Here is a 25727-nt window from a genome sequence, read left to right on the forward strand (position 1 = left end):
GACTAAATCTCCAGACCGCATAGTGGCAGAGGACCTGGGCTGTCCCTCCCTGGGTCATCGCCCGCCCAGAAGACTCTGTTATGCCCACAATTTCCCTCTGAATGCCAGTTTAGCGCACCAACATCCCTGGCCCAGGGCTCCCAATTGAATCCCAAAATGGATAGTGCCATACAGAGATGTCTCTGGAACCCAACCATTTGCAATCTAGAAATTTACATTTACAATCGCACCTGAGTGAGCTCTTGTGATATTCGAAATGAGCTATGGAAAATACATTATCTAGTGTCTGCCCCTGGCAGGTAGGCTTGAATGTGATGGGAAAATTCGAGCAAAATTAATGCCCCAAATCAGAGAGAGAGTACTGGGGAAGTTGTCTGCCATAGAGACAGGGGGAGGACTGCGATGTGTATGTATGTGAAGGGGGGTGATACTTGGGACATTGGTGGTGGAAAATGTGCACTGGTAGAGGGATGGGTTTCATCATTGTATAGCTGAATCTCAAACATGAAAGCTTTGTAACTATCTCATGGTTATACAATAAAATAAAAAAGTAATGTGGAGTTCATGCCCAATTCAATCAGCTTAATCAATGGCTGAACAAATAGCAGTACTCCTACATTATTAAAAAAAATGTAATGAATCCCCAGGACCTTCCCATTTTTCTTTCACACAGAATGTCCCTCCCCATAGGTGGAACTCTTGAAACACTACACCTGGTTTTATTTCTTTATTTGTGGGAGGAGGGCAGGCAAAAAAACCCCAATTTTTAAAATAAATTTTATTGGATCACCATGAGATACAGTTACAAACTTTCATGTTTACATTTCAGTCATACAATGCTCGAGCACCCATCCCTCCACCAGTGCCCATTTTCCACCTCCATTGTTCCCAGTGTTCCTCCCGCCACCTCCACCCCATCCCACCCCCTGCCTCTGTGGCAGGTACATTCCTTCTTTCTCTCTAATTTTGGGCGTTATGATTTGCAATACAGATACTAAGAGGCCATCATATTTGGTCCTTGGTCTACTTTCAGCACATATCTCCCATCCAAGGTGATCCAAAACCCCAAATTTTTCTTCACTTGTTGAGAAACATGTGAAACACCCTTTAAACTGGATTGAGGTCTGCAAATCTCTGTGAGTAGAGCTCCAGAGTACATTGCTTTATTTCTCTTAAATGGCTAGAAGGGAAAATACCTGGATCGAAAAAGAAGAGCTGTAATTGTTCAGAACATGAAATACTTGGACCCAGTTATCTATCTGAAACTTCTGCTGAGTGATAGGTTGATTGAAAAATTACTATAAATCAGTGGGTTTTAATTTAGGAAGATTTTAGGTAAATCTTACAGTAACTAAAAAATACTCTCCCTTTTTTTTTGGTTTGGTTTGGGGGTCACATCCAGCAGTGCTCAAGGCTTATTTCTGACTCTCAGGAATTGTTCCTGGTGGGGCTCATAGGCCATGTTCAATGCTGGAGATTGAACTAAGGTTAGCCATGTACAGGGCAAGCATGTTACCCCCTATATGATCTGTTTGACCCTGGAAAAACTCTGGTGTTGCCATAACCAGGTGGAGCTATCAGCATCTGATGGATAGAAGCCAGAGGTGCTTCCTCTACTACAAAGCGTTACCTAGCCAAAAATGTGGATTTTTTTTGGTTTTGTTGTTGGGCCACACCCAGCTATGCTCAGGGTTTACTCCTGGCTCTGCACTCAGGAATTACTACTGTAGGTGCTTAGGGGATCATATGGGATGCCAGGGATTCAACCTGGGTCAGTCAGATGCAAGACAAGTACCTTACCTGCTGTATTGTCACTTTGGCCTCTAGCCAAAATGCTTTTTGGCTTGCTGTTTTACATTTTGGGGCCACACTCAGATGTGTTCAGTGATTATTTCTGGCAGGGCTCAGGAGACCATATTGCGTGCCAGGAATCAAACCCTACCAGTGCCCTACCAGCTGTACTATCTCTCCAGCCCCTCTGGCCAAAAATGTTAATGGTGTGGATATTGAGAAGTAGAGATATCCTTGTTTAGATTAAGGTTCTTATTTAACATCTCTTTATTTTTTGGTGCTCTGTTCTGTGATACTTTACAGATAATATTCATATATATGCATATACGTAATACATACATATAGACAAATATATATATTTGAGTTTTCCTATTTTCTTAGGCCTATAAAAGTCAGTGGGCTGGAATGATAGCACAGCGGGTAGGGCATTTGCCTTGCGTAGTTGACACGGGTTCGATTCCTCCATCCCTCCTGGAGAGTCCAGCAAGTTACCGAGAGTATCCCGCCCTCACCGAAGAGCCTGGCAAGCTCCCCGTGGTGTATTCGATATGCCAAAAACAATAACAACAAGTCTCACAATGGAGATGTTACTGGTGCCCGCTTGAGCAAATCGACAAACAAAGGGAAGACAGTGCTACAGTGCTATAAAAGTCAGGAATCACTCCTGTGCTTTTAGACACTGGGCCTCCATACTTAGCACCCCCTCCCACTCACTCCAGTCTATCCTCATAGCTACTTGGGGAGAAAGAGACAGACAGGAGAGAAGTCAGGGCTGGAGCAATAGGATGGTGGGTAGGGCATTTGCCTTGCATGTGGCCAACGTGGGTTTGATCCCCAGCATCTCGTATGATCTCCTGAGCACTACCAGGAGTAATTCCTGAGTGCAGAGCTTGGTAATTCCTGAGCACTGTTGGGTGTGCTCCTTCTTCCCCTTCCTAAAAAAAAAAAAAGAGACAGGGCAAAATTCAGAAAGACAGATAATGCAGAGGTGCTTTCTGTGACTTGGTGTGGAAAGGTTTATATACCTACCCTGATCCTGAGTTCATTTCTTATTGTGCTGGTTTCCTTGAAGTTGGCCGTATTGGTCATCTCTCCGATCCCTGAGTGGCTACAGAGGACAGCACAGTCACCAACTGGCTCATCGCCCCCCCTCCTTTATGAGTTAACTTGATGCACATGTGTGGAGTGACTGTTTTGTATGCGTCTTTGGTTGCTTTGTGGTCTTACGGACAGAAAGAAGGCAGGTGGAGGATCTGTGTTAGATTCTCTGTCTCTCTTAACATACTCCATTTTCTCTCATGAGATCCGAACCCCTGTACGTCTCAACTCTTCCTTCTATTGCATCCATCTTTCCCCTGGGGCTAACCCTTCATGCATCTGTATGCTCAGTTCCTCATCCACCTAGTATCTTCCCAGTGACTTCCTCTTCCTCCCATTCAATCCTTCAGTTTATCACCACTAGTGGGCACTGCATTTCTTTCCCCATCTCTTACCTGGTAGAGCTGGTCATTGGACAGCAGTGTCTGCTTGTCGGAAGCTGCAGAGAAAAGAAACAAAACACCCATGGATGATCTTTTGAATTATAGTCACACAATGGAGTGTACTACATAACAATAAGAATTTATGAAATACATCTACATACAACTGGGCCAGATCTCATATGCACATTGTGGAGTAAAAGCACACACACACACGCACACATACACGCGCGCGCGCACACACACACACACACACACACACAGAACAAAAGTAGACCAAATTAATCCATATTATTGGAAGTTAGTCTAGTGCTCATCTGCTCCTTTGGGAGGATAGCAGAGGTGAGAAGTCACCAAAGAGAGCCTTCTAGAGTGTTAGAGAATTTTTTCTTTCTTAAACGGAGTGCTGCAATCGTGGGTGTGTTTGCTTTCTTTTGTCACTTTGTTTTGTTTTTATTTGTGGGTCACACCAGTGGTGCTCAGGCCTTAATCTGGCTCTGTGCTCTGGGATTACTCTTGGAGAGGGTTGGGAGACAATATGGGTTGCTGGGGATCTAACGTAGGTCAGCTGCATGCAAGACAGACACATTCCCCACTGTTCTATCTCTCCAGCCCCATCAATAAAAAATTGGTCCTCCCGTTGATCGTCGATTTGCTCGAGCGGGCCCAGTAACGTCTCCATTGGAGACTTTGTTGTTACTGTGTCTGGCATATCCAATACTCTCGGTAGCTTGCCGGGCTCTCCGAGAGGGGCGGAGGAATCGAACTTGGGTTGGCCATGTTGGCCGCGTGTAAGGTGAACGCCCTACCGCTGTGCTATCGCTCCAGCCCAATAAAAAATTAATTTAAAAAATTAATTTAAAAAATTTAAAAATAATTTAAAATTAATTGATTAGTTTATTTTGGGCCTCCCAGCAGTGCTCGAGGGGGGATTCCTGATTCCACACTCAGGGATCATTCCTGGCCGTATGGGATACTACAGAGATTGAACTCAGATTGGCTGCATATAAGGCAAGTGCCCTACCCTCTGTACTATATCACTCTGACCCCTAATTTTTCTTTTTTTTAATTTATGGGTCACACCCGGCGATGCACAGGGGTTACTCCTGGCTCTGCACTCAGGAATTACTTCTGGCCATGCTCAGGGGATCATATGGGATGCTGGGAATCAAACCCGGGTCAGCCGTGTGCAAGGCAAATGCCCCACCCACTGTGATATCACTCCAGCCTCTCTGACCCCTAATTTTATTTATTTATATTTCTTTTTAATTAATTATTTATTGAATCACTGTGGAAAAAGTTACAAAGCTTTCAGGTTTAAGTCTCGGTCACACAATCATCAAACACATTTCCCTTCATCAGTACTTATTTTTTACCACCAAGAACTCCAATATACCCCCCCCCCAACCCTCCCAATGCCTGTGAGGCAGATGAATTCTAGTTAATACTATATCTACTTTGATTAGATTCATTGTTTCGACAAAAGATGCACCATTATTATTTAGAGTTTACACCCCAAAATCAGACCTGCTGAAAAGGCATTGTGAAGTAATTTGTTTTCTACAGCTGGTTACAAGAACCAAATGATGTCCAAAATCCAAATTTTGGATTTCTGATATTTTACTTATTAAGCCTGGAAGTATTTCTGCCAAGAGTCAGATAATTATAAGATTGGTTTCTGTGGCTCTAGAGCCATGGCTGTGCCGGAGAGCCGCTCATGGGGGGCAACTCGTGACCTCGGTAGGGTGTGAAGGAGGAGCCAGGAACGCCCCCCCTTCCCATGAGGTTTCAGTCGCCCTGTCACGACCGGCTCATACCTGGCTTTCCAAAAAGCTCCGAGGAGACCCCTAATTTTAAAAAAAGCAAACTTCGCTTTTGTTTTTATTTTGGGGGAACACCCAGGGTGTTAAGGGTTACTCCTCGTTCTGCTCTCAGGGATCACTCCTGACAGGTTTAGAGACCGTATGAGATGCCGGAGATCAAACCTGGGTCTGGCACCTGCAAGAAAAATGCCTTACCCACTGTACTATAACTCCAGCTCCCCCAAAATTTATTTATGAACATATGATTCATCTATGTTTCTATTTGTAGATAGCAATACAGTTTTTAAAATACAAAGAAGACAGGCCCTGGGGGGAAGATCTCAAATATCTGGGGCCTGGCATGCTCTGAGAGTTGAGTTTGAACCCAGATACCACATGCATCCCCCACTCCCAGAATCCCTGGATGTAGCACAGCACTGCTCAGTGTGGCCCTGGTAGTCCCCAGAATTGCTAGGCTGAACTACTCCTCATTGCTGACCCAAACATTTTGACTAGGTTGGCCAAGTATTACCAGTAGTGACCCCAGGGATCTCTTAACACTGCTCATGAATCCCCTCAACAAAAAATACCCACAAAAACCAAAGAGGAAAAGTCAAAGGGAATTGGGTTTGCATTTGTGTGTGGTGCCGGGGCTTGAACCCTGGGCCTCACCCATGCCAGGCAGGCTCTTTACTCTGTACTATATCTACTTCCTGGGAGTTGGATGGTAAGACTGATAAGTAAAGTGTTGATATAGGCAGGGAAGTGCCCTCATGGTAATAGAATTCCTAGGAAGTAATAAAACCAAGTCTCAAGTCTTGTGAACTAAGGAAGGTCTGATAAGACTTCACCTGGCACCATCAGACCCAGAGAAGGTTGGATGCCCCTCCAAACCTTGAGCAGGAACAAAATCCAGGAAAGGTATTGCAAAGAGGATCATCGACTACTCCCAACTCTACTCCCTTGGCAATTACCCTAGCAACAGATTCTCACTAGCTAGCAAACCTCTCATGGGGCAGCTTGGGAAAAACCCTATAAAAGCACCTTGAACAAAGACAGAGAGTGCACATACTGCCTGAGCCCATGTGCTGCTTGTGCCCCATGTGGCCGAGCACATGTGGTGCTTGTCTTGTGATGTATAATGGGGCACTCTTTGTCTTTGGAGAAACCCCTGTTCTCTCTTGGTTGTGTTACCCTCTCTTCCTTTTTCCCTCCCTCCTTCCCTTTCCCTAAAACCTCCAAATGAAATCTGTTTTTACTTCCCTGCTCATCTCCTCCTGAAATTCTTTTCTGTGAGGTAAGACAAAGACCTGTATAGGATGGGTAAGGCCGAGGACTGGTCTTCCTTTCCTGTAAAGAATCTTCCAGCCGGTCCAGGGATGGCAGAGGTAGATCAGGAGAAAGTGACCATCTCTCTCCTCTCTGACTCACATAAGCTGCCCGTGGGGGCCCACCTACATCAGTGTGAAATCCTCAAGGGTCTTTTTCTCCTGCCTACATGTCTTACTCAACTGTGAATTCACTACACAGGCCAACTCAGCTTCTTCTACTGGGTCCATTTTGATAGAAAGGAAGCTGAGGGTCATAGGTGGTCTCATCTTGATTCTAAGAACATTCTTTTACCTCGTGACTGGCGAACTCCATCTTGCCCAGCAATGGCATAGACACCGACAGCGAGGAGGAGAATGCTGATGACTTCAGCCAAGATAAAGCCAACGACATTAGCTGCACTTATCTCAATGCAGTTCTGACACACTAAATGGGGAGAGGAAGGAACAAGCCTCTGTCAGCATCTGGAAGTTGTCTTGAGTTTCTTTATTTTATAGGGAACATTGCCCAGGGATGCTAGGGAGCATGGGGGCACCTTGGCAGGTGGTGTGGAGGATTGTGGTACAAATGCTGGAGGTTAATGTAGTGGCATTAGGGCTCAAACTTGGGGTCTCACACATACTAGGAATTTGTTCTACACTTGAGCTATTTCACAGGCCCTGATTTGCATCTTTTCAGTGACTTGGCTGGGCAGCTGATTCCTCTCTCTGGAACTAATATGGCAAAGGAAGAGCCTGGGCAGATCCTTGGACTAATCATGAAATAATTCTAAGCGTTCCTTTGTTTCCTAGGCATCTTAGGAAAGTCCATGCTATCTTTTGTTTTGTTTTGGGGCCACATGCAATGGTGCTCAGGGATCACTCCTGACATAGTGCATGTGGGGTACCAGGGTAAGCACCCTACCTGCTGTACTGTCTCTCTGGCCCAGCCCATGTAGTCTTATTCCCGGGAACTCCCTGAAACAGAAGGAAGACCAGACCTCCTCCCCCCAAGCTCTGCTACCACCTACATTTTGTTGTTATTTACTGTAGTTTCTTCTCTATTCAGCTCAGACTTAAGAAAATGACTCATTGTTTCAAATGCCTAGGTGCTCCCCTCCACTCAAATCCCTCCCCCGCCCCCCCATGCAGATGTTTTGTTAAACACAAAAAGAGGTGAGATCAACCCAACGGAAAGTTCCCCAGGATGTTAAGTCCATTCTCATTTCACAAGAAGCAAACCAATAGACGTACTTCTATAATGCAGCTGGATTTTGTTTGAAGTGTCCTTTTGTCCCTTGCAGTAATACAGCCCTCGATGGTCCTTTGTATTACTTCCCAAGTTCCACTTGTTTGTAGTCTGCGAGTTGATAGGCTGCCCATTTTTATGCCAGGTGATAGTTTTGTCTTTCAGTTGACAAATCAGAACCACTGAACCATCTTCTTGATTGACCACTTCTACCAAGTTACCTAGAAAGAGAAAAGTCAAGGCCATGAAAGATGCTTCCTCTGAAATTTTCCAGACTCTAGAGGGCATTAGGGGAAGCCCAGGACTGTGGTCCTTGCCCCGGTCCTGTGGGAAGATAGTGGGATGTTCACGGTCCAGTCGGTACATATGGGTGGGTTGAGATTCCATCTCTCACCCATTCCAGGGAGATGCGAGGGATTGCACTTTGAATAATGCCTAGTGGCTTGTTGGTCCTGGAAGAACCAGGAAATGAATGACTTCCTATGAGAAGTGCCCAGAGGCTGACGTGCCCACTGATCATGGAACCACCCGCCCTACAACCCTTCTTGGTTCTTCACTCGCTCCTGTAGGATGACTGGTCCATTTCCCAGATCGTCCTCAGTTGGAGAACAGAAAGCAGCCATTTCCCATACCTTGTGTCTGCTCGGCCATTGCTCCTGCAGAGACAGAGAGATACAGGTCAGCGGGTCACGGGACGCTCAGAAGGTCTTGGGCATCAAAGAAGCACAAAGCACAGGTGCCCAAAGGCGTTCTGTGGCCCCACTACGATGGTATCTGACCTCACTGCAGTTTTAACTTGTCCCCCCCCAAAAAGACTTATGAACCCAGTAATCTTGGATCCCTGGCTGGGAACAGTGAGGTGGACTACTTTGGGTCACCTGTCTTCTTTGAGGGAATGTGACTTTGTCTAAAATGATCTTTCTGCTTTTTTGGCTAATAGCCGTGTTCCACTCCATTCTTTTTCTGATTATAAAAAAAAAAATACCAACAACAAAAAAAACACAAACTTTCGTTTTGGCACCCTTTTACTTGCTAGGTGGATGTTAATTCTCTGATCTGCAAATCATTTAATAAGATCAATTGGATCTCTAAATTTATTTGATGAATTTCTTTTAAAACCTTTTCCCTGGGGCTGGAGTGATAGTACAGCAGGTAGCACACTTACCTTGCACATGGCTGACCCGGGTTCAATCCCAAGCACCCCATATGGTCCCCTAAACACTGCCAGGAGTGATCCCTGAACACAGAGCCAGGAGTAAGTCCTGAGTACAGCAGGTTGTGGCCCAAAAATGAAACAAAAAATAAAATAAAATAAAACTTTCTTTTCTTTCTTTTCTTCATTTTCTCTCAAGTCCAGGACCTCAGACACACAAAGTATCCACTTTATCATTGCACTTCATCCCCAACCCCTTGAATTGTTCTTGGTTTTGGGTCACATTCGACAGACTTAGGGGCTATTTCTGGTGATATTTGGGAACCATGAAATGTTGGTGGTCAAACAAACCCAAGTCTCCCACAGGCAAAAGATACACTCTAGTTCTTTGTTCTCTCTCCACTGCCACTTGAAGTTTTTGGTTTGCTTTATTTGGGGCCATACCTGGAGATGCTTAGTGGCTACTCCCAGTTCTGTGCTCAGGGATTACTTTGGTGGTATTATGGGGACCATGTGGTAGAGAGGATGAAACCCAGACCTCCTGTATGCAAAACATGCTCTTAGTATGTCAAGCTATCTCTCAAGACCCTGGATTTTTTTTGTTTATTTGTTTATTTTGGGGCCACAACTACTGATGTTCAGAGCTTACTCCTGACTCTGCATACAAGAATCACTCCTGGTAGTGCTCAGGGAACCATACAAGGCACTGAGGGTCGAACCTGAGTTGGCTGCATGAAAGGTGAGTGCCTTACATTCTGTATTATTTCTCTGATCCCTGAATATTTTTTTCTTTTTTTGGGTCACACCCAGAGATGCTCAGGGGTTTCTCCTGGCTCTGCACTCAGGAATTACTGCTGGCAGTGCTGGGGGACCATATGGGATGCCGGGATGGAACTTAGGTCAGCCACATGCAAGGCAAATGCCCTACCCGCTGAACTATCGCTCTGGTCCCAGACTCCTGAATTTAAAAAAAATATTATTTCCCTGGTTATTAGAGATCAAGAGGAAGAGAGGCTTCAACCCACAGATAGATAGCATCTCAACGGAGACCCCTGGATAGTAGCCTAAATCATGGAAAAGGTTGAATTTAGGGTGCCCTATACAAAGAACTTCACTGGTCTTTGTCTTAGACTTTTAGGTGATGGTTGTATTTCTTTTATTTATTTATTTTTTTGGTGATATCAGAGCTGGAAACCAGGGTCCCCTCCATACAAGGCAGAAGGAGGAGGAGTCTGAGCTCTGTCCCCCCCCCCCCCTCCAGGCTCTAGAAAGAAATATCTAATCCTTGGAATGTCATGAGTAAAATGAGTGCCTGTGTTTTGGTGCGCCCTGACCCTTGACTCTGAGGTAGCTGACTCAGGATACGGTTGGCTAAAATCAAACATGTGGTTGGAGAATTAGAACTTTGAGCTCAGGGAGGGTAGTCTAATGTCCCTGGGTTTAATCCGAACATTTGGAAGAAAGGATATTGAGATAAGAACTAGTCGCTATGCCAAAGAGTTTACAATGAAGGGGAAAAAATAAACCCAGGTGATTAACTCCACTTAAATTGTTCTCACATGAACGCACATGAAAAGTGCATTTTGCCCAAGGGTGAGGGACAGGAAAAGGTCGCAGAGAAGGTAATTCTTAGCTGGGCATTGAAGAATGAATAGGAGTTGTCCAGAGAGAGGCATTCTGGGTAGAAAGAATGGCTTTCACCAGAGAGAGGCTGCTCTAGGCTTAGTGCTCAGGGATAATTCATGGCCGTGGTTTGGGGCACCAGGAGGATTGAATCCAGAGCTCCCGTCTGCAAAGCTCCATCTCCCTGGCTCCAAGCCTGCTCTTGACTCTATCTGCTGTGCTCTGCCCGGGCCTCTCCCTAGGAACGTCCCCAGTGTCCTTCACACACAGAAGGATTGCTTCTGAAACTTTACTTCTCCCACTGTTATCATTTAATCTCTCTTCCTTATCATCCAATTTTCTTTAAAGAATTGTCTACACTTGCTTTTTTTTTTTTTATTTTGCTTTTGTTCTGGGGCCACACCCGGAGTGCTCGGGAATCACAGAGGGCAGGGTTTGGGACACCAACTGCAGTTCTGGGGTTGAACACAGGTCACCTGTGTGCAAATCAAACATCCTATCAGGATGCTGTGTTATGCTGTGTCTCTGGCCTTACACTTGCTGTTCTTCATCTTTCCCTTCACTCTACTTTTTTTTTTTTTTTTGTATTTGGGCCACATCTGGCAACACTCAAGGGTTACTCTTTGCTCTGAATCACTTCTGACAGTGCTCAGGGGACCATATGGAATGTCATGAATGAACCCAGGTCAGCTGGATGCAAGGCAAGAGCCTTACCCTTTGTACTATCTCCCTAGCCCAGTCATTTTCTTTTGTTATTATTGTTTTGCTCGAGCGGGCCCAGTAATGTCTCCATTGTGACACTTGTTACTGTGTTTGGCATATCAAATACGTCATGGGTAGCTTGCCAGGCTTTGCCGTGTGGGCAAGATACTCTCGGTAGCTTGCCGGGCTCTCTGAGAGGGGCAGAGGAATCGAACCTGGGTCAGCTGGGTTGGCCTTGTGCAAGACAAACGCCCTACCCGCTGTGCTATAGTTCCAGCTCTGGATATATTCTCACATTAACGCATTTTTATTTATTTATTTATTTAATGTAGGAGTACTGCTATTTATTCAGCCACTGATTAGGCTGATTGAATTGGGCATGAACTCCACTATTAATGCATATTTATCACACTATGTTCTCCTGAGGATTCCTTCTAGAAACTCTCCACCCCTTTGGTCCCCAGGATATTGCACACATGAGATTTTTCAAAATTATAGGTCATTTCCTGATCTCTTCTCTGGGGAGCTTTTTCTCTAAGTGCCCCTTCAAGGTGGGTCTCCTCACAGTTCCATCCTTAGCAACCACTTCCTCTTCTTTTACAAAACACGTTTATGAGTTCAACAACTTTCATAGACTTGACTTACCCTGGTCTGGAGAACCACATTCCTCTAGTCCCGTTTCTCCACTCTAGGTGATTATTTCTAGCTGAATATCCAGACAGGCACTCTGAATTTCACCCTAATCTCTCCCAGCAATAATGAACCCTGTAGCTTTGATTAGACTAGGAGCTCCTTAGGGCAGAATGGCTCAACTTATTTTTATTTCCTCCTCCCCCATGACACAGTGACATCTCTCCCATAGTTAGGGGCCAACTGAACAACTGACCCCCTGGAGAAGTGAAAGCTTCATCCACACCCTCTGGGTTTTGTTCTTGGGCCACGCTTGGCTGTGATCTGGCTGGGTTCAGGGACTATAGGAGGTACTGGGGGTGGAATGTGGGTCAGCTGCATGCAAGACAAAAATGCCATATCCACCTTTCTGGCCCTCGTCCTCAATGTCCTTCCTACCCCAGTTCTGAGTTTAGGAGTACAGAGCTGTTCTTTTCCGCCTCCCGGCCTGTGCCTTCCCGGCTTGTGTACAGACCTAAGATGGTGGCCCCTGGTGTTCTCTCTCATCTGTCAGGTCCTCAGTTTTGAATTTGTCAGGACCCTGCGAGGATGCTGTCTCTCAATCTTAGAGTCAGGGTAGGGGTTGGTCTTCGTTTGTGACTTTTCTTTTTTCTTTTTTTGGGGGGTCACACCCGGCAATGCACAACAATTACTCCTGGCAGTGCTTGGGGGACCAGATTGGATGCTGGGAATCGAACCCAGTTCAAGCCTATTAAAGTTGTGCGAGGCAAACACCCCACCTGCTGTGCTATTGCTCCAGCCCCGACTTTTCTTAACTCTAAGGGGACAGCTGGGGAAGGGTTGAGGTTAGGAATCCCCTAAATTCTCTCTCCCTGGTCAGGACCTCATTCCTTTGAGCCCTTCCCTAGGCTGCCAGACCCCTAGCCTTGAAGACACTTACCTTGAAGAAGAGTGAGAGCCAGGAGGAGGCTGTCTAGGCCCTTGAACCGCTCCATGTCGGCCTCTGTCTTGCCGACGGGAGCACTGCATGCCCCAGCACCCCACCAGCACCTCCCCCCACCCCTCCACTAGCCCAGCCCCGCCCAGCACCCCCCAGGAAGGAGGCCGGAACCCACAGCCTCCACCCCCGCTTCAAGTGTAGGCAGCGGGGCCTTGGCACCGTTGCTGCTGCAGATGTTTCTGGCTTTTTCGTTGAGGGGTGGAGGGTGGGGCATGTTGCAGCGGGGAGAGCGTGTTTCTCTTCTCAGAGAGTGGTTTATACCGAAACTCTGTGGGTGCCGAGGGGTGGGGCGATGGTCTGGGTCCCCTTCGTGAGAGAGAGAATCGTCTCCACTTACCACAGGCTCTCAGCCTCTTGTGACTCATGGCTAGTTGTGCCTAGAATCAGTGACTTGACTGGGATGTTCAGGGCTGGACCTCTGACTGGACAGTCCCCTCAGCCCAAGCCTTCATTCGAGACATTTTTACTGTTATTTTGGAGATGAGGATGTCAAAGAGATGCCCGTCTGGAAGGGACTGGGAGCAGCAATTCCACCCCCACATTCAGGCTTTCTCAGGGGCTCAGGCCCCATCTCCCTCAGTCAGTGGGTGGGGGGAAAAATACCTTCAAGACTCTTGTCACATCTCAGGTGCATGTCACGGCTTAGAGCCACAGAAGCAATTGCTTCATGCACCTCCTCTATTTTCAGGGGGGACCTGCCCCAGTGTTGGGTTCCCTTGGACCACAAAAGGGTTCAAGCCTATAATGGTGTCTAGGGGCATCAACTTGGGAATTCTGTCACTGGCCAGGGAAGAGACTAATAGTATGCTTTTTTTTTTTTGAGTGGTGCTTAAGGGGAATGACTCCTTCAGGGTCAGGGGAATGAGACCCATTGTATTTACTGGTTTTGGCATATTGAATATGCCACAGATAGCTTTCCAGGCTCTGCTGTGCAGGCAGGACACTCTCAGAAGCTCCTGGAGTTCCGACCTCCATCAACGGTCAAGAATCAGGGATGCTGTCTCGTTTGCCAAGGCATCGAAAATCAGATGGGCTGGACATGTAATGAGATTTGGAGATGACCACTGGACTAGAGCCGCTACCGACTGGATTCCATGGGATGTCAAAAGACCGCGTGACCGCCCACCTACAAGATGGTCAGACTTCTTCGTCAAGACCCTGAACGATCAGTTTGAGATTCTTCATGTTCCTAGAACGAACAGACGCCATTGGGCTACACTAGCACGTGACAGAGACGAATGGAGATGTTATTGGCACCCGCTCGAGCAAATTGATGAGTAACGGGAAGTCAAGTGATCAAGTGATTAAGTGCTTAGGGGGACCCGGGGACCACTCACTCCTGGTGGTGCTCAGCCCACGAGGTGGCGGTTCACTGCTATGGCTGAGGACATGGAAGTGCTGCCGACTTGTTGGGGACACCTGAGGGGCTCCAGGGCCTTGGGCCACACCCAGTGCTGCTGGGGAAGCCACAAAGGTCTGTACCTGCCCAGCATGTGGCCCTGTCCACAGAGCTCCCTGCGGGCCCTGTGAGGGCCTCCTAAGCCCCTCTGAGCCCTTCCCTTAGTTATCCCACTGGGGGGCAGCAGCTTCTATGACTGTGCCAAGCTGCTGAGGTGAAGTTGCTACTCTTCCAGCTGCACTCCAGGTCGCGAGGGATGATTTTCCGGTGGTGAATAACAGTGAGTTCTTCGCCTGGCAAGCTACCTGTGACGTACTCAATACGCCAAAAAACAGTAACAACAACATGCTCTTCATGTTTCTGAAGGGAGCAGACACCATCGGGCTACACTAGCACGTGACAGGGACCAACGGAGACATTACTGGGGCCTGCTCGAGCAATTGATGAGCAACGGAATGACAGTGATACAGTGATGCAGTGAAAACAGTGGTGGGTGCTGTTGACAGGATCTCCCAAGTGATGGAGTTTTCTCTGTGACCAGGAAAGGTCACCCTGACCCTCCTTAGCTTTCCCAGGGCTTCAGGCAGCCCTTCCCTTACTTACCCTGCCTTCACTCCCATGGCACCCCTCGCTCAGAGAAAGAACCCTTTGCACTTGCTCCCATCCCACCCTCTCTGCCACCTCTGCCCTGAAAGTGGCAGCAAGAAACCATGATGCCCAAAAGTAGAGAGAGTGTAGGGGAAATTGTCTGCCATAGAGGCAGGGGGAGGGGTGGGTGGGTGGGGGATATTGGGGACATTGGTGGTAGAAAATGTACACTGGTGGAGGGATGGGTGTTTACATCATTGTATGACTGAAACTCAAACAGGAAAGCTCTTTAAATGTTGCTCATGGTAAGTCAATAAAAAAAAAAAGTGGCAGCAAGGTGCTTCAGCCCCACCCCTCACCCAACCTTTGAAGGCTTCTTCCGGCACCCTGGTTGTGGGAGGTAGCACTCAGCGGAAAGATGGGCCTCTGCAGGGCTCTGGCTGGCCTGCTGCTGGCTTCCCTTCTCTCCCAAGGTAGGTTTCTGGGGCAGGGGGGAAAGTCTTGGAAAAGGGCCTTGGGGAGGACATTGTCATCCCATGCAGGGTCCTGAGCCCCTCGAGTCCTTTCCACACTAGCTTCCGTTCCCCGAACAAGGTTCAGGAGGACTTGGGGAGCTGGTGTGAAAACTCTGGGCTAGTCTAGCACCAGTAGCGGGGTGCAATTCAGCTTGAATGGTGCCTGGAAAATCTTTGATCATTCTGTAGGGAATGGGGGTGATGGGGGAGCCTGGGCCTAGGGCCAGGATGGGGCGACAATTCCCTGGAGGGCACTGGCATTTGCAGTCCAGGCCTCTGGGCGTTGGGGTCAGCCTGAAAGTCCCCACCAGGAGCCAGGGAAAGCCGGGAAGAAGCTCAGATTTAGGGTGGTCAGACCCCAACTCATCCTGCTTGACGTAGTTTTCAAATGGAGAGTCTCACCACCTAGAACCTCCCCACTAGCCGCCAGTATGGGTCAGACCGGCCAGAAGGCTGGAGTGAAGCAGGAATGGACATCATAAGGGCTCTTAACCTGCCTCTGAGGCATGAGAAGCAGCAATTGGTGGAGCAGGGGCGAGGGGAGATATTGCTGGTCACTGAAGCTCAGGAGAAGATTCTGTGTTTGTGTGTGGGAGTGGCGTTGGCGGTTCAAACTCAGGGCCTCATGCATGTAATGTGAGTACTCTTCTGCCGAGTTACATCCCTAGCTTCCACTTGTCCCTGCTATCAACGACACAGGTTCCATGCGCTGTGGAAATGCTCTCAATTTGAACAATTCAGTGACTCTAGGAAGGCACCGGGCAAGGTTCCAACCCTTACACAACCTTGAGTGGGGTGAGCCCCAAGTATGGGCTGGATCCTTTTCTCTTTGTTTCCTAACTCCTGTTCCTGACACGAGGATAGAACAACCAACACTTAACTCCGCGGTTGGCCCTGGGTTCCCTGCTTGAACTCTGGATGGGTCCTTCACCCCAGCTTCTCCCCGCTGCCAAGCAGTGTGGATCCTGAGAAGGCTTTGTGGTGGGAAGCTTTATTCCCTTGGTAGTTGATAGGGAGAGGGTTGGGGGGGTGGCAAAGCAAAGGGTGAGGAGTGAAGCTGGAGTAATCTTGGAGGCTGGCAACGGGTAGTTTTGAGGAGGAGAAATGTAGATCTCTCCAAGGCGTGGACAGTCCTCTACCTTCCCTGTATCCTGAGCTGCGGTATCTAAACTCCCTGGCTATGTGGACCAGTGGTAGAAATTTATTTCTAGGAGGGTTTGTGCGTCAGGCTTTCCTCTCTGCTCCCTGTTCCTTGGGGTGCCTGCCCTGCTTGTGTGGTACCCTCGTGTCCTTCCTTCTCCCGTTACCTCTCCCTGCCTCCCTCCCTCTCTGGAAACCATCAACTGTCCCAGACTAGAAAGTTGTTCCTCCTGAAGCATTGGCCTGCCAAGAACCAGGAGTGGACCAAAGAGTCGTCTCTAATGGTGTCTTTGTCTTCAGCGCGTTCCAAGATGACTGTGGAGGAAATTGAGGACAAAGTGTACCTGAGATGTGACAATGACATCAAGTGGATTGCGGGAGCCATGGGGGTGTATATGTCAGAAAACAAAAGAATGGACTTGGGAAAGCGCATCCTGGATCCCCGGGGGATATACCAGTGTGAAGAAAACGTGAAGGATGAGCCCTCAAAAAATGTTACAGTGCAAATTTACTATCGAAGTAAGTGACTCAGGGCTGGAGCAATAGCACAGCGGGTAGGGCGTTTGCCTTGCAAGCGGTGAACCTGGGTTCGATTCCTAGCATCCCATATGGTCCCCTGAGCACCGCCAGGGGTAATTCCTGAGCGTAGAGCCAGGAGGAACCCCTGTGCATTGCCGGGTGTGACCCAAAAAGAAAAAAAAAAAGCAAAAATGAAGTAAGTGACTCCTGCACCCTTGGGGCCGGAGCACAGGCTCTAGACTGGAGAACTTTGAGGTTGGACTGGACTGGGGCACTCTGGGCTGGGGATGGGGCGCAGAGGCAAAACACTTTTCTTGCATCTGTGAGGCCCTGGGTTCAATCCTTGGCACCACATGGTCCCCCGAAACCCAGGGAAAACACCAGGGGAAACCCATGAGTACTGAGCTGGGAGTAGCCCCCAGGCATAGTTAGGTATGACTCCAACAAAAGAAAAGTTTGGGTCACTCTGGTCAAAGTAGGAGTTAGTTTTGGGGGTTTTCAGCATGAGGGGGGCTTAACAAAGAGAGCCTTATGACCTGCATGGTAGGGGTTTGGTTGGGACTAGCTTGGTTGTTCTAGCTGGCCCCAGACTGAAACCTTGTGGAAGGCCATCCATCAGGGGCCTTTCTCTGAAGTTGGGGTTTTGACATGAGCAATCCTGTTCCCTGACCTTGAACATGCTCACCCTCTCCTCGGTCCCCTCTCCCACAGTGTGCCAGAGCTGCGTGGAGCTGGACATAACCTCCTTGACTGGCATCCTGGTCGCTAACATCATAGCCACTTTGCTTCTGGCTTTGGGAGTCTATTGCTTTGCCGGACATGAGACCGGAAGGATCTCTGGAGGTAAGTGGAATGGCCAGTGTGCATGCGTGCGTGTGTGTGTGTGTGTGCATGCACGTGCACATGTGTTGGTGCATGAGTATATGTGAGCATATGTGAGTATGTGTGCATGTGTACGTGTTGGTGTGTGGGATCGTGTGCACATGTGCACGTGTGTGCATGTGAGCACATGTGTGTGTGTTTGGATGTGTGTTCATGGGAGTGTGTGCATGTGTGTATGTATGAGTGTGTGAGTATGTGTATATGTGAACACGTGCATGTGTGTCTGCATGGGTGTGTGTGAGTGTGTACATGTGTGTGCGCATGAATATGCACCTGCTAAAGTATTGCAGTGAGTTGGGTTTGGTCTCATCTCTCTTGTGATCTTCTGAGGATTCCGACAGTTGGTAATTCAAAGAACGAGGGTGTATATATTGCTCCCACAGACCTCTAAGGGTGCTGTGGTGGTCACCCGAGGGAAGAGGGGGAGCAGGAGGGGTTGAGAGTCTGACATATGCACATACACGTGGTGTCTGCGCATGTCAGGGGAAAGTGTTCTGGGGATCTGGGAAGGTCTGTCCCTCAGGGAGGGTCCTGACCTGCTTCCTCATGCCCCCTCCTCCTCCTCTTTCAGCCCATTGACTTCGAAACAACAACCCCTTCAGTCACCTTGGTGAGAACTCGCACCCGAATGAATGAGCCCGAGCAGGGAGGCTTCTGGGAGCAACAGTTCTGGACCGAACCTTCTCTCCTGCCACTGCCAATCAAGCAACGCATCGACTTCATGGGGCAGGGCCAGGTCAGGGTGGGGAGGTATCCTGGCTCTGAGCCCTCACCTTTTCTGCCTGCCTTCTCCTCGTCTCATCTTCTGTTCCACACAGACCGGGGGCAGCAGCCCCCCAGGGTGGCCTGCCCGCTAGTGTTTCTGGCCTGATAGGCCTCTGGGCACAGAACTCCCTCACCACCTTGTCAGGGCTTCCTCCCACAACTAAGAGCAGGCAGCGCCTGCCATAGGGGCGCCAACACATGGAAGTTTCCGTGACATCACGAGCGGAGGTGGCGGAGACATGAAGGGCCGTGGGACTCACATCTCACCGAGACCAGGAGCCCTGAGTGGCTTGTGGCCCCCACCGCGCAGAGCAGACACTGACTGAAGACGCCACAGCCTAGAGCCCTTATGTCCTCTTTACCTTGTAGAGAAGGTAGCTGTTATCTATCTAACCCGCTAACTGTGCCTGCGTGCCTATCTCTCTCTCTCTCTCTCTCTCTCTCTCTCTCTACCTATCATCTATCTATCCAGTCTATCCATCCGTCAATCAATCTATCCAACTCTTATCTATCTACCTATCCAGTCTATCTATCCATCCTATCTCTCTCTCCACCTGCCATCTACCTATCATCATAATCTCGTCATCATCATCATTTTGTCTGTTTATCCGTCACCTACCCTTGCAGCTCCCTTTCCCCAGAGCCATCCCTGTCCCTGCTCCTGCCTTCAGCATAATAAGCTGCTGTCAGACATTTTCCCACCCAATTAAAACACGTGATTCCTCTTCTCCCACCTGGAAAGCTGGAGTGTGAGCCCAGGTGAGGGATTGAGTTATTTCCACTCGACGTCATCTTTGAGCAATGGGTGAGGGGTGACATTGGCCCTTTGGGTGGCTGAGGGGGTTATTAAGCATATAGGCCTTGGATAACCCCTGCAGGCATGGAGCCCCCCCCCCCCCCCCCACTGAGTTGGAAGAGCCCTCATGCAGCCTCTGGTTTAGGGTGAAGACTGGCAGCCCTTCACTCCCTCAAGTCCTTTCTGTCGGTGACTATTGGGATTCCCTCCTTGAGTTCTCTAAGAGCAAGTTAATAAACTGAAGGCCTGAGACCAGAGCAGCAGCACAATGGGGAGGGCATTTGCCTTGCCCACAGCTTACTCTGGTTCATTCCCCGGCATCCCATATGATCCCCTGAGCACCAGCAGGAGTAATTCCTGAGTGCAGAACCAGGAGTAACCCTGAGCACTGCCGGGCGTAGCCCCCCCAAAAAGCCAAAAGGAAAATAAAATAAACTTAAGGACATTTTATTTATGAATTTTTTGAAAGATCTATTAATTTTTGCTGAGGTTTTGAGCCCTATGGTGCTCAGGGGACCATATATGGTGCCAGGGAGTGAACCAAGGTCAGTCACACCAAAGCAAGCTCTTTATCCTTTATCCTTCTAGTCTCCCTTTGTCATTTTCATGCTTCTACAAGACGGCTTTGAGGCTAGAGAGCAAGCTCAATGGATTGAGCATCTTTTGCCTCCAGACGGCCCGGGGAAGGGATAGAGGCCGCGCCTGGCCTCTTCGCTATGCCATCGTGTACTTAATGAGCGCTGTGCTCTTCTGCAGCCTGGCTTCTCACACAGCCGGGAATGCTGAGTTCCTAGTCTTGTTGCATCTGTACCCACGGTTCTCTCCTTGGTATTATTCCGAATATTGTTATTCTATTCAATGGATGTACCATAACTTGTTATCCATCCTCCTATTGATGGTCTTTTGTGTTCTTTCTGAGATTTGACTATTCAAATAAAGCGATTATGAGCATTCATAAATGTCCCCTTATGTGTACATATACTCTATTTCTTAAAATTTTTTTGGTGTGTTTTGGTTTTGGGCCACCCCACACTGTACTCAGGGCTTACTCCTGGCTCAGGGAGGTGTTTGGGGGACAATATGTGGTGCCCAGGATAGAACTGGGGGCCAATTGCATGCAAGGCAAATAGTTTCCCCTTGTACTATATCTCCAGCCCTTACACTTTTATTTCTATTAAATAAGCACACCACAGTTTAATAGGGGATACAACTTTTTTGTTTAGTTTCATTTTGGGGTCACCTCCCACAGTGCTGGTGGACCATGTGGTATCAGGAATATAATCTTATACTCTTTGGCCCTGGGATATAACATTATTATTATCATCATTATTATCATGCTGGGACCACTCTCCACACACTTGGATGAGCCTCATGCATAAAAGAACTGGCAGAGGAACCCAGGTGTGTGGGACCCGGGGCTGAGATCTCCAAGCCTGCACGGTTTGGGACTGGACCTGCCAGTAGCTAGACAGTTACACCCACCAACTGCCGTGTAACCCCAACAACGGCCAGGATCCAGAGATTATCACATTCAGCTCCCGGGAGAGAACAAGGCAGAGTCTCCTACCCTGTGCCTGACTGTCTCCACCAGGGCCCAACAGCTGAAGACCTCCAGGCCCCAGCCAAGGCCATGCTGGGACCACTCTCCACACACTTGGATGAGCCTCATGCATAAAAGAACTGGCAGAGGAACCCAGGTGTGTGGGACCCAGGGCTGAGATCTCCAAGCCTGCACGGTTTGGGACTGGACCTGCTAGTAGCTAGACAGTTACACCCACCAACTGCTGTGTAACCCCAACAATGGCAGGATCCAGAGATTATCACATTCAGCTCCCGGGAGAGAACAAGGCAGAGTCTCCTACCCTGTGCCTGACTGTCTCCACCAGGGCCCAACAGCTGAAGACCTCCAGGCCCCAGCCAAGGCCATGCTGGGACCACTCTCCGCGCGACATCTTGTCATCACACTCCTACTTTGGACAAACTGGCAGGCTACCGAATGTAACCTGCCCACACGGCAGAGTCTGGCAAACTCCCCGTGGTATACCCAATATGCCAAATACCAGTAACTATGATGGGTCTCATTCTCCTAACCCTGAAAGAGCCTTGAATATGGCACTTTTAAAAAAAATCTCAGGGCTAGGACGAAGGAGACATTACTGGGGCCTTCTCGATGCAATCGACGAACAACAGGATGGTCGTGATCGTGATTGTGATTATTATCATTTGGTTGGGGGTCCACACACGGCAGTTCTCAGAGGTTACTCCAGGCTCTGCCAGACTGATGGATCACTCCAGCAGTGCTCAGAAAACCATATGAGATGTCAGGGTTTAAACCCATGTTAACCATGTTCAAAGCAAACACCCTCCTCACAGTACTACTATCTCTCTACCCACCCCACCCCCCATCTGGGATATAACTTTTTTTTTTCTTTTTGGGTCACACCCGGCAATGCACAGGGGTCACTCCTGGATTGATGCTGGGAATTGAACCCGGGTCAGCTGCGTGCAAGGCAAACGCCCTACCTGCTGTGCTATCACTCCAGCCCCTGGGATAAAACTTTTAAGAAAATTATTTAACTGGTCTAGATCCTGGCCTTTCCTCTAAGCTTATACAAACTGCCTGATGCCCCTGTACCACACACCAGGATGTCACTCAGTGAAAGGATCTGCCTTTCAGTTTGACCCCTTTCATTGCCCCATTATCTTTTTTTTGCCCCATTATCTTTAAGTGTCATCCAGGACACCCCAACTGACGGTGCACCCCCGGATATCACATACCCACGACAAAGGAAAGGGAGGAAACAAATGTTTCAACCCCAATAATATCAACCCAGATGACTGCTAGATAGAGAGAGAGATGGGAAGAGAGAGAGAGAGAGAGAGAGAGAGAGAGAGAGAGAGAGAGAAAACAGTGAGAATTTACATCAATCGTTTTATTTCCCCTTCCCTTTGTTGTTGTGGTTGCAGTGATGGGGGTCACACTCACCCATACCCTTGGGGACTGAAACGTTTCTTTTGTAGCCCATGTCCCTAGACACAAGGCTGCCATCTCGCTGAATGACAAGAAAAGCATTTAGTGAAGGAAACCCCAACAATGAGAGTCAGAACTTAAAGGCAGGGAGATGGAAGATGGTCTGATTTGTTTGGGGACTACACTTGGCTGTGCTCAGGACTAACACTCCCAGTTTGGTTTTTGGAAACCACGTGGTTCCAGGGTTCAAACCTGGAGCTCCTGCATACGCAGAACGTGTGTCAGCTTCTGAACCAGCTCTCCGGCCAAAGAACATTCTTTCTGCTCTTCACTGGCACTTGGCAGCTATGTGGACCCCACTTGGAATCATCTTGACAGCTAATCCCAACTCTGACCCGCACAATCTGTGCATCTTGGAGAATGACTAAACTTGTCTGAGTTTCTGTGCAGACATGCTGACCTTGTGGAACTGCAAGAATTACATGAACGACTGGAGTGACCATACAAACCTGAGTTTGATCCCCAGCATCCCATAGGGTGACTAGAAAAGCACTTAGTGAAGGGAACCCCAGCAGTGAAAGTCAGAGCTTAAAGGAGATGGAAAACAGTCTGGTTTTGTTTTGCACCTGCGAGGAGTGATTCCTGAGGGCAGAGCCAGGAATAAGTCCTGAGCATCGCTGGATGTAGCCCCCAAACCAAAAAAGAATGAAGTGAAAGAACGTGTGTGCAGTGAAATGGCGTGGCCATGCTCACCAAGCTGGGAGCCCCAACTGAGCACTCAACTCCCCAGCTGGGAATGAATCTCAACTGATTTGGATTCGGGCCATCTGAATTTAAGTATAGGTACATAGATGAGAACAGAGTTATCAAAATCAGGACAGGTCACGTGCCTGTCAGTGTCCAGGTGTAAGTGGAGTCCAACTCCAACTGTGGAAAGAGGAGCTGGAAGATGCTTGTCACCCCTTTCCCTTTGCATTCCCCCCCCCCACCACCACCACCACTGGGAGATGTAGCACGTAAACACCAAAGGAATCCAGTGATGTCGCCTGGGCCAGGAAGCAGGAGGGCAGCAAGGAGAGGGCGCTGAGAGGCAGGAGTGAGGCACGCCTATGGACGTCCATAGTCAGTCCATTCTCCCAGTTGTTATCTCTGGAACTGAGCCCCATCCGGAGCCAACCTGCCCACCAGAGCCCGTGAACTCCATGGACATGCTTTCCAAACACACTGCCCCCAGGAGACAGAAGCGGGAGCCGCAAGCCCGAGCCTGAGTATGCCGTCTGCCTGCCCGTGGAGAGCTGGGAACCACAAATGGCTTTCGGGGTTGTGTTTGGACACAGAAATAGCCCTGTGGCCAGCAGCATGCCGACCCTGAGTGTTGGAGGGAGCGCTGAGGTCTGCAGCTGCACCTGCCTCTCTGCAGCCTTGCCCTGCTGGGATGCTGAGGTCAGACACCCCCACAGCCGCAGCCACGCCCCCCACCCACTTCCTGCTGCTTAACCCCTACCTTACCTTTCCTGCTGCTTCAGCCTTGAGGGAGGGAGGAAGGGAGTGGAGCCTGCAAAGCCGTTGGGGGAGGGGTCTGAGGGGGCATTTCACATCCCCAGCCCTACTAGGCACTTCATCCTTGGCAAATCACCTTGTGGAAATCTGGGTCCGGCCCCACTCCCTGTACCCTTCCATCTTTTTTTTTTTTTTTGCTTTTTGGGTCACACCGGTGATGATGCACAGAGGTTACTCCTGGCTCTGCACTCAGGAATTACTCCTGGGGGTGCTCGGGGGACCCTATGGGATGCTGGGGATCGAACCTGGGTCGGCCACGTGCAAGGCAAATGCCCTTCCGCTGTGCTATCGCTCCAGGCCCCCCTTCCATCCTTCTTCCTGTGTGTTTTGGTTTTGGGGTCACATCCAGGAGTGTTTGGGGGTTGCTCTGGGAGTTCTCTGGGGGATCAGGTGGGGGTGTCTTTATTTTAGATATATAAATGTATTAAAAACACCTTGATTTACAAAGTTGTTTAATATAGAGTCGTGTTAGGCAGTTGGTGTCCCAACACCAGTGGGGTGTCTTTCTGGAATGCAAAGCCTGAGCTCCAGCCCTTTGTGTCATCTTCCTGGTCTCATTCCTCCAACCTTCTTATCTGCTGCTTCATCAGCCCTGAACATAAACGTGTGTGTGAGTGTGTGTGAGTGTGCACATGTGCGTACATGCACATTTGTTTGTATATGGCTGGGTGGGGTGCGGGTCTGAACCTATGTTTCCACCACTAAGTTCCATCTACACTTCTTCATCTGCTTTTTGGATCACACTCGGCGATGCTCAGGGGTTACACCTGACTTTGCACTCAGGAATCACTCCTGGAGGTGCTCAGAGGAGACCATATGGGATGCCAGTAATCGAACCCGGGTCGGCCACGTGCAAGGCAAATGCCCTACCCGCTGTGCCATCGTTCCAGCCCCTTCATCTGCCTTTTAAGACTGTCTAGTTTTGGGTTTGTTTTGGGGTCACACCTGACAGTACTCAGGGCTTACTCCTGTCTCTGTCCTCAAGGATTACTCCTGGTGGGCTTGGGGGACCACATGGGGTGCCGGGGATTGAACCCGGGTCAGCCCTGTGCAAGGCAGGGGCCTTACCTGCTGTGCTATCGCTCTGACTCCCAAGACTTGGTATTTTTTGAGGTGGTTCACACTCTAGGATGTTGCTCAGGGCTGACTTCTGCTCTGTGCTCAGGAATTACTCCTGACAGGACTGGGGGGACCACTTGTAGTGCCGGGGACTGGACCTTGTGGGCCACATGCAAGATGAGTGCCCCATCTGTGCTGTCTCTCAGGCCCCGGGTGTCTGTTTCCGTCTACACAGTTTCCCGAACTGACGGCCCCTCTGCCTCTTTGAGTGCTTTTCTCTGAGAGAAGTGAGTCAAAGCATTGCTTGTCTTCTCTCCCTCCCTTGTGGTTCTATTTATTCATCCATTCCTTGATGCCCCATCCAAAGAACTTCAGGTGATACCCACCAGCCATGCGGAGAGGAAGGACTTGCGTTGGCACGTTGCTAGAAATTAGGCGACGGTAGAGAGAACCTGCATGCGCTCAGGAAACTGGGCAGCCTCTGACGGTTTCCCAGAAAAGACACAGTGAGTCCTTTGGCCAAAAGCTTTTTATTTCTAGCCGCCCTGCCAAGGGCCCGGCCACAGGTGACTGGGGCTTTGAAGTGGAGCCTGGGGGTGGGGTGGGAGGTGGGAACTGGGTGCTTTGGAGACTGGGGAGGAAGGAAAGGGGAACATCAAAGCCAATGACAATGGTGGCAATGTGAGATTGAGACGCTGACGCTGACGAAGGGCACAGGTGTGAGGGGGGTGAGGCCAGGCCTCGGAGGACAGGAAGGCACCTCAGTCCAGAATGGGGTGCCAGCTCGAAGGAGGCAAC

The 25727-nt window shown here is 49.1% G+C and overlaps 2 protein-coding genes across 3 annotated transcripts; one reads left to right on the plus strand and one right to left on the minus strand.

Moving 5' to 3' along the window:
• Positions 1-2817: 2817 nt before the first annotated feature.
• On the minus strand, positions 2818-12730 carry LOC130016929 (T-cell surface glycoprotein CD3 gamma chain). 2 transcript variants are annotated; one of them, XM_056107660.1, is made up of 6 exons: positions 12676-12730; positions 8260-8283; positions 7633-7848; positions 6695-6826; positions 3285-3328; positions 2818-2899 (listed from the first exon to the last, which is right to left on the minus strand). In XM_056107660.1, the coding sequence occupies exons 1-6, from the start codon at positions 12728-12730 to the stop codon at positions 2834-2836; spliced, it is 537 nt and encodes a 178-aa protein (XP_055963635.1). In that variant the 3' UTR covers positions 2818-2833. The 2 variants fall into 2 exon arrangements, with proteins under 2 accessions (XP_055963635.1, XP_055963636.1); XM_056107661.1 differs by lacking the exon at positions 8260-8283 and having other exon boundaries at positions 12661-12730.
• Positions 12731-15140: 2410 nt separating this feature from the next.
• Positions 15141-18444, plus strand: LOC130016829 (T-cell surface glycoprotein CD3 delta chain). Its single transcript, XM_056107533.1, has 4 exons — positions 15141-15195; positions 16678-16896; positions 17608-17739; positions 18350-18444. The coding sequence occupies exons 1-4, from the start codon at positions 15141-15143 to the stop codon at positions 18355-18357; spliced, it is 414 nt and encodes a 137-aa protein (XP_055963508.1). The 3' UTR covers positions 18358-18444.
• Positions 18445-25727: the final 7283 nt, after the last annotated feature.

Source organism: Sorex fumeus, unplaced genomic scaffold, assembly GCF_029834395.1.
Source record: "Sorex fumeus unplaced genomic scaffold, SorFum_2.1 ptg000169l, whole genome shotgun sequence".
Classification (NCBI taxonomy): domain Eukaryota; kingdom Metazoa; phylum Chordata; class Mammalia; order Eulipotyphla; family Soricidae; genus Sorex; species Sorex fumeus.